This window comes from Macrobrachium nipponense, chromosome 10 (genome assembly GCF_015104395.2).
Source record: "Macrobrachium nipponense isolate FS-2020 chromosome 10, ASM1510439v2, whole genome shotgun sequence".
NCBI classification, from domain to species: domain Eukaryota; kingdom Metazoa; phylum Arthropoda; class Malacostraca; order Decapoda; family Palaemonidae; genus Macrobrachium; species Macrobrachium nipponense.
Genome location: NC_087204.1, coordinates 102,597,016 through 102,609,175, shown reverse-complemented (window position 1 = coordinate 102,609,175; position 12,160 = coordinate 102,597,016). Strand labels below are relative to the sequence as shown.

The window sequence follows — 12,160 nt, the reverse complement described above, 5'->3', positions numbered from 1 at the left end:
GTCGGATGGTTTGAAGTCGGTCGCAAAGTTTAGGGTCACGGTGACGTTTGGGCTGTTTTGCGACACGTAACTTTATGTGTGTATATATATATATATATATATATATATATATATATATATATATATATATATATATATATATATATATATTAATCGGGTATTAGACGTAAGTTTTGCGATGAGCGAGGCTGCTTATCTTTGAAGTTGATGATCGTTCTATAACGCGAATTTGACGAAGGATTCTATAATGACTGTTTAAAAAATAAATATTAATCCATGAATATTCACGATAAATGTATTGGGAAGAATTTAACTGCTATTCATAAATCTCTTTCTGGGAACTATGCGAGTTCCAGTTCGTCCTGTCCTCTCTAACGCGTAAAAGTTGAAGGAATGAAATCCCGCAGTACAGAAATAACAGGATAATGACAATTTTAAGAAAGATAAGGGGGCAGGTAAATGAGAATACAAGTATTATTAAAACTTAGGGAACGTTGGTATTACATAAATAATAATCCGATGATGGTATATATAATATAACTGCCTATACTTCAAAAAGTGGAATTAACGAAAAGTCAGGGTTCCCACACGCATAATTACACAAAGTTAGCGTTCGAAACCAGTTTAAACAAACTCGGGCATCAAACGCGTGAGTCAAAGGCATGAAATAAGGAAATATACTTCTCCAATATTCATATACAAAATGATCCCGGCAAAGCTATACCAAACTAAAACGCAAAAGGAAAAAAAATTCTCGGAATTCAGAACACCTGAGTAGTATCCATGGCTGTGCCGTGTCGTGATAAGGTGGGCTTGGTTCAGCTTGGTTCAGGAGACGAGGACATCGGGCTAAAATTGGTGTCAGGACTTCACTTAATCGCATGTTACGGGTACCCTTAGGAGGCGTTGGCTACAAGGATCCTTATGTCTGTCTCTCAGAGAGAAAGAGAGAGAGCGAGAGAGATGATATTAAATATAAGAGCATAAGTCTTAGAGCCCTGGAGAGAGAAGAGAGAGAGAGGAGAAGAGAGAAGAAGAGAGAGAGATGATTATTAATAATACAAGAGGCGGATCTTAAGCCCTGAGAAGAGAGAAGAGAGAGAGGAGGAGGAGAGAGAGAGAGAGAGAGAGAGAGAGAGAGAGAATATTTAAATACGAAGACATAAGTCTTAAGCCCTGGCAGAGAGAGAGAAAGATATTTAATATAAAGTACAAGAGCGTGAGTCTTAGAGCCCTGAGAGAGAGAGAGGAGAGAGGAGAGAGAGAGAGAGAGAGAGAGAGAGAGACAGAGAGAGAGAGATGATATTAAATACAAGAGCATAAGTCTTAGAGCCCTGGCAGAGACCGAGAGAGAAAGAATATTTAAGTATACCACCAACATGAATGAAGTCTTAGTGCCGTGGTAAACGAGAGAGAGAGAGAGAGAGAGAGAGAGAGAGAGAGAGAGAGAGAGAGAGAGAGAGAGAGAGAGAGAGAGAGAGAGAGAGAGAGAGAGACAGTAGCTACCATGAAAACGTTGATCAAAATGCGATCTTATATGCACATTTGACAAATGGAGGAGAGAGACGCATCGTGAATGCTAGGCTGATTTGGTGGTAAAAAAAGTCGTACATTTTATCTAATCATTCATATATGTATTTATTTTGCCAAGAAAATTACTGCAATTACGATTGACCTGCTCGTTATTTCTCCGAAGGCTTTTCGTTCTTAAGAACAACGTATGATTATGGTAAAGATACTTATAGAACGTCACCATCTTACACCAGATTAGACTGAAAGATGAGTGACGCGTCTGACGACCATTCCATCATTTTGCAAGTCGAATAAGGAATTGATTCAGCTCCCCCCCCCCCCACCCCCCTCTCTCTCTCTCTCTCTCTCTCTCTCTCTCTCTCTCTCTCTCTCTCTCCACACACACACACACACACACACGATATACAGTGAGTAGGCAACTGCTCGGTATGACCAGATAAGTCTGAATGTAATTCACACGCAGTCGTTTTTAGTTTGTAAATCAAACTGAATGAAAGGCGTATTATTACTAGTAAATAATCAGTCCTTTAATGATACGTAAATACTGCGTATCTGAATACATCAAAACTGATGTAGCACATTAATTTCTTGCAGAAAAATTCGAGAGTAGTTGTTTTAACCGCATTGTTTTGTCCCTTCATTCAGCATTTTTCTGGTTTTCTGTATTTCAAGAATAGACTTAATACGCAGTTTCTCGATAGATGCACGTCGCTTTCTCGAAGAATAGGCCTAACATTCTTTTAATGACTGGCAAAAAAAATGCGTCACTAAGCTTTATTCCCGAGTGAAAAACATGGGCAATTCTAGACACAGAGGAGAATGATAAATAAAAAATAAAAGCTTAGAAAGAAGGAAAAATCAGAAGCAGGAAAATTCTACGTTAAGCGGAAAGCGGAGTTAGCAATTTAGAGACTAATATAGTACTAGCGGTTAGATTGTCGGTTATCTCCGTTGTTGTTTAAGATTAAGCTGGCCATATGCCAGCACGGGCTCTTGCTTCTAGAGCAGCCCGTAGATTATCTCCGCGTCTGTTTAGCTATAGTCCGTTAAGCATGATTATGGCTCGTTACGCTTTCTACGCAAGCAAACAAACATGTAAAATTTCAATTGTACCAGAGCAACAAGTGGCGTTGATGATATACGCTTCGTCATGATGCAAAGGTGAAGAAGAAGAAGAAGAAGAAGAAGGAGAAGAAGAAAGATGGAAATGTAGTACTCAAAAACATGGCTGCTAAAGCATTTGAAGGTTGATCAAGCCTCAAATTCTCGCGTGATTTTAGAGAGTTTTTTATTATTATTATTAATTATTTTTGCAACGCTGTATAGCGATGCGTTTCAGAGTCAAAGCACTGGTATTAATCTGCGACATATGAATATATAGATAGGCATTTAAGGCCATATAGGCCTATATTTATGTATATATAGATCTATGGGTCTATATAGTTATGTATATATATAGACCCATAGGCCTATATATACTCTGAGAGAAGAGACTCCAACAAACCCGGCATGTGTGTGTGTGTCAGATTCGTGTGTTCCCCTTCGTCGGGATGTGTGGTCGTTACCACGGAAGGATGTCAATTGTCAATTCTGCTCCCGCTGAAGGCCATCCTGTCCCGGGGAGAGAGAGAGAGAGAGAGAGAGAGAGAGAGAGAGAGAGAGACTCAAATCTCTCATACAACAGTAACATTCCGGCGGCTCTAAAATAGCCATTACAAAGGAGATTCCATCTGTTGCAGAGTTCGTTCGTATGTGTGTGTACATAACAAACATTGTTTTTAAGCTTTCTATACCAGGGAACTTACGGAGCTTGAAACGCTCCTGAAAACGACGCTGACACAATTGCCCAGTCACCCTACCGTATGACGTGGAATCCGAGACCAATGTTTAAGGACTCGCTTGGCCTAGTTCGTAGGTGCGGATTTCGTTAGACTAATATGCCTGACATTTTTTGTTTAATTTTTTTTTTTTTTAGCCTATTACAGTGTTTTTTTTTTTTCATACCGATGGGCTGGTGTGTGCGTGTGTGAGAGTTTAAAAGAATAATATTTCTCTCTCTCTCTCTCTCTCTCTCTCTCTCTCTCTCTCTCTCTCTCTCTCTCTCTCTCTCTCTCTCTCGAATTGAAAAAAGTATGTTAATGCACAATATTAAATATTATAATAATTGTAAAAAAGGTAAATAATAATAATAATAATAGTAATTAATTGTAATAATGACAAAAACATGCAATGACTATTGTTTATGAATATCTATAGTACCATATCTCTCTCTCTCTCTCTCTCTCTCTCTCTCTCTCTCTCTCTCTCTCTCTTTACACACAATAATAAAACATGCAAAAGAGACCGCTTTAGATAAAGGGTAGATAGGTGATCATCTCGGTAACAGACACGAAAAAAAAAAAAACGAAAAAAGCCACGTCATTGGACGTAAGTCGCTTTTGAAAGCTTTACCGTGACGACAGGAGACTTTTGTCATTTGTTATGTAGGTGGAGAGAAAGCTTACACATGAAAGAAGAAGAACTCTCTCTCTCTCTCTCTCTCTCTCTCTCTCTCTCTCTCTCTCTTTTAGGTTGGTTCATCAAGCAGGGTGGCAATTGTGTACATGTAGCCATTCACAGCAAACATACTCTCTCTCTCTCTCTCTCTCTCTCTCTCTCTCTCTCTCTCTCTCTCTCTCTCTCGCTTTAGTATGTCAATTTGATCAGCAGGCGTTTACAAGCGCGGTATCGTTACCAGGTATAAGCGACTCTCGAGGATACAAGGCTCAAAATCCCGCGTAATTCTCACTGGTTTTCGCCTTAACGCGCCAAAGGTGACTTCTGAAGGGGGGGGGGGGGGGGGGGATACAGTTATACCTCTGATTGGCTTACTGACCGTGTGTGCCGTGTGGAGTGGTCGTTTTCATACATTAAGATAAAATAAAAACAGATGTTTGATTGTTTTAAAAGGTATTATAATAACTTTAGGCGATCAGGGATGGGTATAGTTTACATGAAGGGGGTGAGGAAGTGGTTGGCACTAGCTTTGGGGGTGACGAAATGAGTTGGTACTAGCTTTTGGGGTGACGAAATGAGTTGGTACTAGCTTTTAGGGTGAAAAAATGGGTTGGTACTAACTTTGGGGGTTAGAGAATGAGTTCGTACTAACTTTTTGGGTGAGCAAATGAGTTGGTACTATCTTTAAGGGTGAGAAAATGCTTTTGGTTCTAGCTTTTTTTTGTGGGGAGGGGGGTTGGCTCTGGCGCCAGAAATATACTACTAGTAATGATGCTCGTAGCCAACGGCAGGTGGTGCCATCTCTGGCGCCAGTTCGTAAGCATGGAGGATGGGAAGTGGAAAAAACAGCGTTCTTTTTGCCAATTTCGATAATGGGAAGACGTGTGTATAGGTCTAAACACATACACGCACACAAAGGCGATATGACCAAGCAAGGGAACTCACGCACGCACGAGTTGGGGAAGGGGGCGTGGTGTGGGGGTTGAGGGAGGGGGGGAAATACACACATCGCACAAAAAAGACCGCAATATTTAGCTGACCAATGAACGACCAGATGAAGAGGCGGTACTGAAGTTTCCACCTACCAGAGAGAGAGAGAGAGAGAGTAGAGAAGAGAGAGAGAGAGAGAGAGAGAGAGTTCCCGAGGCCAAAACAGAAGGCTCCGAGGTGTGTCTGTGTGTGGTTGTTCAGGTGGACAGGTGAACGACGACAGGTGACATTAGAGAAAGAGGGAGAGACACAACTCACGAGGCAGCAGAGATCAAAACAGTTTTGTATACCTCTCGTTTAAGACGGATATAGGTCTAGTCTAGTGTAATTCCACGGCACACAGCATGGGTGACGCGTCGGTGAGTTCTATTAATAATTTAGTTTGTTTTTTTACGTTTTGACAAGTTTTGTTTTAGGGAGAAATAGACAATTGATCAAAGACCAGACTGCAGAGTCCCATAGGGGCCGTGTCACCAGCTGGCTATATATTTTATTCGTTCAGCGAGCATTTGAAATCATGGCACAGTTCCACAATATAAAATTCATATTGTTGCATATTTAAAGGTTATATTTTTTTTCCTCGAGTGTAAAAAATCCTGTGGAAATGACAAAGCAGATCTGGGCCGCCATGAGAATTGTAAACCACTTAACATTGGCGCCATGTACCATTCAACTGTTTTGCAATACCATATGTTTAAACTTTCAGATTAACATAGAATGAAGTTTCATACTCATTTTAACATCCTTTGCACGAACTATAATTCCATCCCAATCTCGTGAGTTTATATTATTAAAAGAATAGTTGTTTTTTAAGTGTGCCTTACCATATTATATAAAAATAACTTCAACTCACCCTGGCAAGTTACGATAAAGTAACATTTTGATTTTAACATCCTTTGTATAAAAAAATATTATGATAAGCCTAATTCGTGAATTTATATTATTAAAAAGGATTATTGAAATTCTAGGCTATTTCAGCCGCGTTTATTTTGAGTAGAAGTTTCTCTATTCTTCTTATTACTTATCCATCTTCTGTTCTCAAGCTGGCTAAAAAAACGCCAAATAGGGGATTCATGTCAAAAACGTGGTATTTGTCAAATTGGATGTATTACACAAATACCGTTTTCAATAGCCAATTTGAGTACAGAAGAAACTGGATGTATTACACAAATACCAAGTTTTCAATAGCCAATTTGAGTACAGAAGAAACAGAATATATTATACAAATACCACGTTTTTGATAGCCAATTTGAGTACAGAAGAAACAGAATATATTATACAAATACCACGTTTTTGATAGCCAATTTGAGTACAGAAGAAACAGAATATATTATACAAATACCACGTTTTTGATAGCCAATTTGAGTACAGAAGAAACAGAATATTTTATACAAATACCGCGTTTTTGATAGCCAATTTGAGTACAGAAGAAACAGAATATTATACAAATACCACGTTTTTGATAGCCAATTTGAGTACAGAAGAAACAGCAATATATTATACAAAATACACGTTTTTGATAGCCAATTTGAGTACAGAAGAAACAGAATATATTACAAATACCACGTTTTCATAGCAATTTGAGTCAGAAGAAACAGAATTTTATACAAATACCGCGTTTTTGATAGCCAATTTGAGTACAGAAGAAACAGAATATATTATACAAATACCACGTTTTTGATAGCCAATTTGAGTACAGAAGAAACAGAATATTTTATACAAATACCACGTTTTTTATAGCCAATTTGAGTACAGAAGAAACAGAATATATTATACAAATACCACGTTTTTTATAGCCAATTTGAGTACAGAAGAAACAGAATATATTATACAAATACCGCGTTTTTGATAGCCAATTTGAGTACAGAAGAAACAGAATATTTTATACAAATACCACGTTTTTTATAGCCAATTTGAGTACAGAAGAAACAGAATATATTATACAAATACCACGTTTTTTATAGCCAATTTGAGTACAGAAGAAACAGAATATTTTATACAAATACCACGTTTTTGATAGCCAATTTTAGTACAGAAGAAACAGAATATTTTATACAAATACCACGTTTTTGATAGCCAATTTGAGTACAGAATAAACAGAATATTTTATACAAATACCACGTTTTTGATAGCCAATTTGAGTACAGAAGAAACAGAATATTTTATACAAATACCGCGTTTTTGATAGCCAATTTGAGTACAGAAGAAACAGAATATTTTATACAAATACCGCGTTTTTGATAGCCAATTTGAGTACAGAAGAAACAGAATATTTTATACAAATACCACGTTTTTTATAGCCAATTTGAGTACAGAAGAAACAGAATATATTATACAAATACCGCGTTTTTGATAGCCAATTTGAGTACAGAAGAAACAGAATATTTTATACAAATACCGCGTTTTTGATAGCCAATTTGAGTACAGAAGAAACTGAATATATCATGCAGATACCACCTTTTCAATAGCCAATTTGAGTACAGAAGAAATTGAATATATCATGCAGATACCACCTTTTTAATAACCAATTTGAGTACAGAAGAAATTGAAAATATTATACAAATACCATGTTTTCAATAGCCAATTTGAGTACAGAAGAACCGTCAGTAATAAGAATAGAGAAACTTCTATTTACAAAATAAACGCAGCTGAAAAAACCTGCATTTTTTTCTTTTATAAAACCTGTATTAATGAATGTCTTCTTCCAGCATATAAAACGGATGATCTTATGTTACAAAACATTTCAGATTAACGTGACAAGCTACACTCAAATTCTATTTTCAATTTAACATCTTTTGTACAAGATATGGTTATATCCCAATTCCGTGAACTGTATTATTATAATAAAGATTATAATTATAGTGCCAGTCAGGCAAAACAGACTATTAAACAGAATACTTTCGCAAACAGCAACCACGTAAACATATAAGAAAAACCTCTGTTGTAGACCAAACCATCACTAAACAATAGACCCATCTGCCACTGTTTATTTCTGGTGCGTGAGTAACCAGAATTTCCAAGAACCTTACAAAAAAAAAAATACTATATTTAATCGCTTCGTAATCAATGCAGGTGTGGATCATCACTGACACGGAACACCTGAAATCTCGTTTCAAGGTTTTGTAATCCGTATTGCGATGTAGTGTATTCGCAGGGTGAAAGGGTGGGGGGTGGGGTGGGGGTGGGGGGAGGTGGTGTTGGCGGATGCCGTGCCTGGAAAGCTATATTGAAAGCTATAAGTATGTACGGTTTTAGTTGGTTGCATAATAGACGCACACGCAGATCATTTGCGATATTCGGGCAGAATGACATGGTACGTCATTTTCAGATATTATTATTATTATTATTTTTTAAATACTATTGTAATTATTATTATCATTTATTATATTTTTTTAATGTTGTTATTATTATTATTATTATTATTATTATTATTATTATTATTATTTTATTATTATTATTATTATCACTTATTATATTACCCTTATTAATTATTATTCACTGGGGCCATATTCAGCTGCCATCGACTTGAAACCAAAGGCCAGAGAGAGAGAGAGAGAGAGAGAGACGAGAGAGAGAGATTGAGGAGAGAGAGAGAGAGAGAGAGAGAGAGTACAATATAATAAATCAATTTTAAATAGGTGGTCTCTGAATTTTTCCCTTTTACCCATTTATGGAGGTAGAGAGAGAGAGAGAGGAGAGCCCAGAGAGGATGAGAGAGAGAGATGAGACGAGAGAGAGAGAGAGAGAGCAATGTGCGTAGAGAAGGCGTGGTGGTGGTGGTGGCCTGAGCACTTTGATATAATTAAAGTGAACGAAATCATTTTTCAAAAAAAACAAAAAAAAAAATGTGACGTAATTATATAATAAATATCATCAGAGGGATATTATACCAGGCTAGTAATGGAACCATTGGGTTTTATTTTGTGGGTATATACCTCACTGTATTGACGAGACGAATGTTAGGAATTACAAATAAATAAACAAACTTATGTAAATCAATTATTGTCTGCAAGACTGTTGTAAGTACATATATATATATATACTATATATATATATATATATATATATATATATATATATATATATATATAGATATATATATAGAGAGAGAGAGAGAGAGAGAGAGAGAGAGCACCACAATAATTAACCCATTGCCACAGAGTATGACTGGGAAGATGGCGAGATTCACGAAGCAATATATTACGAACCACTACCAAAGAATCTAGTACTATGACTGAGAAACCCTACATGGCATGCGTTCGTACTGATTCTCGGTACGTAATCCCGGCTTCATTCCTGCACGAATGAGCGCGAGATTTTTCCGTACGAAGGTCACGCACCAATGTCAAGGCAAGGTATATATTGACCGGGTCACCGAGGTCATGAGGTCATTCGGGGTGTACAGGTTACGATGTTATAATCGATATTTTTTAGTATTATAAATAGACAGATTCGTAATTTTAGAATAGCTACAAAAAAGTAAAAGACGAATAGATATTATTTTTAAGATGACGTCATCTTATAGGTATGTATTTTTGGGGGTATTTGAAGAAAGTAAAATGGAAGAAAGTGAATGTAAACGGAGATACAATAAAAAAATGAAAGGGGTTGTAGCTACGGGCCCTTAGGGATGGCGACGCTGTTAAAGAATCTTGAGCAATGCCTACAGTGCACCGCATGACGTGCGCACTAAAAAAAAAAAAAAAAAAAAAAAAGAATATATAACTTATGTGAAGGTTACACGCACATCTGATATGCTCACGTCGCGTTGTGTAATTCACATCGTAGAAAAAATACGACTCACTTTATATAGTCTGTCATAAATCACAAGTGGTTTTGGATACACACAGTGTACAGTACACATCTCCCAGATACACATGTATACAGGAATACAGACACAGAAATTAAACAAATCACGCTAGCGTTATTTAAGTGCAAGAAATTATCATGACGACAAGACACAATATGAAGATTAATTCGTAAAATACAACCATCTACTATTCCAAAATAGATTTATTTTTATCTCTTACTAAAGGACTATATTTTTTTTAAATAAAACGTTTACTGAGAACACTCTTGCGTCTTTTTTTTTTTTAGATGAATCCTTAGTCATTGTTCAAGTGATTAATTAGATAAAACAGACTATTAAATACGTTTGTTGTTTTGATCAACACCTGAGTTTCTTTGTTATTGTTTTTTTTTTGTCTTGTCTTTCCCGTTCGAAATCGAGACTACGTAGACACAGAACTGAAAACTCATAGGCCTAAGGAATTCGTTAGACCTAGATCTGCACTAGGGCTAAAGAAGTCGTTAGACCTTGGTCAGCAATAGGCTTAAGGAATTCTTTAGACCTTCATGTGCACTAGGCCTAAAGTAATTCCTTAGACCTTGGTCTGCACTAGACATAAATAATTCCTTAGACCTTGGTCTGCACCTAGGCCTAAGGAATTCCCTACACCTTGGTCTGCACTAGGAATAAAAAGTTCTTGAGACCTTCATGTGCACTAGGCCTCACGCCTTGATCTGAACCTAGGCCTAAAGGAGTCCTCAGACCTTGATCCTCACTTAGGCATAAAGAATTCCTTAGAAATTCATCTGCACTAGGTCTATATAATTCCTTAGAGCTTTGTCTGCACCTAGGCCTAAGGAATTCTCAGACCTGGATCCGTACCTGAAGAGCTACTTAGAGACCTTGATCTGCACCTAGGCCTAAAGAATCCCTGACTAGATCCGCACCTGGGCCTAAAAAAAATCCCTCAGACTTGATCCGCACCTAGGCCTAAAGAATTCCTCAGAACTGATCTGCCCCTAGGCCTAAAGAATGCCTAAGACTTGATCTCCACCTAGGCCTAAAGAATGCCTAAGACTAGATATGCCTCGGCGTCCTGCTCATTAATCCGCAACTCCTCCTCCTCCTCTCTTTCAGCAAATTCATTTCCTCCGAAGTGGAAACTTGGCTCACAAGAAGGCCATGTTGGGCGTCAAGGCAGTTGGAAAGGTGCCCCCAAAATCTCGCCAACCAGACCCACTGGATGCCCTCTTGCAGCAAGTAGGCCTATTGTTGTATGTTTTTTTTTTTTTTTTTTTTATCATTATTTCGCCCTCTCCTCGGTGGCTGGGAAGCTGGATTTCTTCTTATTTCACTTCTCTGTCTTTGGGTTATTGTGTTTTTTTTTTTCCTTCTTTTTATGGCTGGGAAGCTTTATTTATCTTGTCTTATTTCAGATCTGTGTGGTTTTAACTATCCTATCTTTTCTTTGTTTTCGTGACTGGGAAGCTTTATTCTATTTATTTCACTTCTCTGTTATTTGATTATTTTAAATTTTCTTTGTTTTCATGGCTGGGAATGTGACTTTCTTTTTATCTCACTTCTCTGTTTTAGGGTTATTGTGTCTTTTCCTTCTTTTCGGTGGCTGGGAAACTTGATTTCTTCTTATTTCACTTCTCTGTGGTTTAATTATTTTATCTTTTCTTTGTTTTCGTGGCTGGGAAAGTTGTTTTCTTTTGGTTTCACTTCTCTGTGTGGTTTGATTATTCTATCTTCTTATTTTTGCAGGTAAACACCTGGATTCCTTTTTTTTTATTTCAGATCTCTGTGGCTTGATTATTTTATCTTTTAGTGTTGTTTAATAGACCCCAAACAGTTTCTTTCAGTAACTCACGAAGCAACCAATCGAATTATATATAGTGAAACGTCGAAATAGGCCTAGTATATGAAAGGTCCCATTATCATTACCATAAGTCATTCAACAACCAGTTTCAACAGCCTTGAGTTCCAATCTGTTTAATGGATATTATTATTATTATTATTTTATTATTATAATTATTATTATTATTATTATTATTATTATTTTTTTATTTTTTTTTTTTTTTTTTTTTTTTGTTAAAAATGACTGCTGCTTCAGCACTATTAATCTTATAAAAGAGTCTTCTCTATCTTTCTGATGACGGCTTTCTCGTTGTTGCTTAGACTGGCGAGCAACGCACCAAAGGCATGGTAAAATTCGGTTGAGTCATTTGATTTATTATTGCTTATACAATTCTCTCTCTCTCTCTCTCTCTCTCCTCTCTCTCTCTCTCTCTCTCTCTCTCTCTCTCTAACGCGACGTTTCTCCTGATCGACAGGACATTATCAAGCGAT

General features: G+C 37.0%; 2 protein-coding genes across 14 annotated transcripts in view; both read left to right on the top strand.

Annotated features, from left to right (window-relative positions):
* The window catches only part of LOC135223840 (dedicator of cytokinesis protein 1-like), a 340,518-nt gene that overhangs the window by 59,076 nt on the left and 269,282 nt on the right, over positions 1-12,160 (top strand). The gene's annotated exons all lie outside the window — the stretch shown is intronic.
* LOC135223838 (actin-binding Rho-activating protein-like) overlaps positions 5,168-12,160 on the top strand; it is a 33,926-nt gene continuing 26,933 nt past the window's right edge. Inside the window, exons 1-2 of one of the 2 annotated variants that reach the window (XM_064262708.1) lie at positions 5,168-5,378; positions 10,946-11,068. In XM_064262708.1, the coding sequence (XP_064118778.1) occupies positions 5,364-5,378; positions 10,946-11,068 (138 nt within the window). In that variant the 5' untranslated portion in view covers positions 5,168-5,363. The remainder of the gene's footprint in view (positions 5,379-10,945; positions 11,069-12,160) is intronic. The other variant, XM_064262709.1, reaches the window with a different exon arrangement.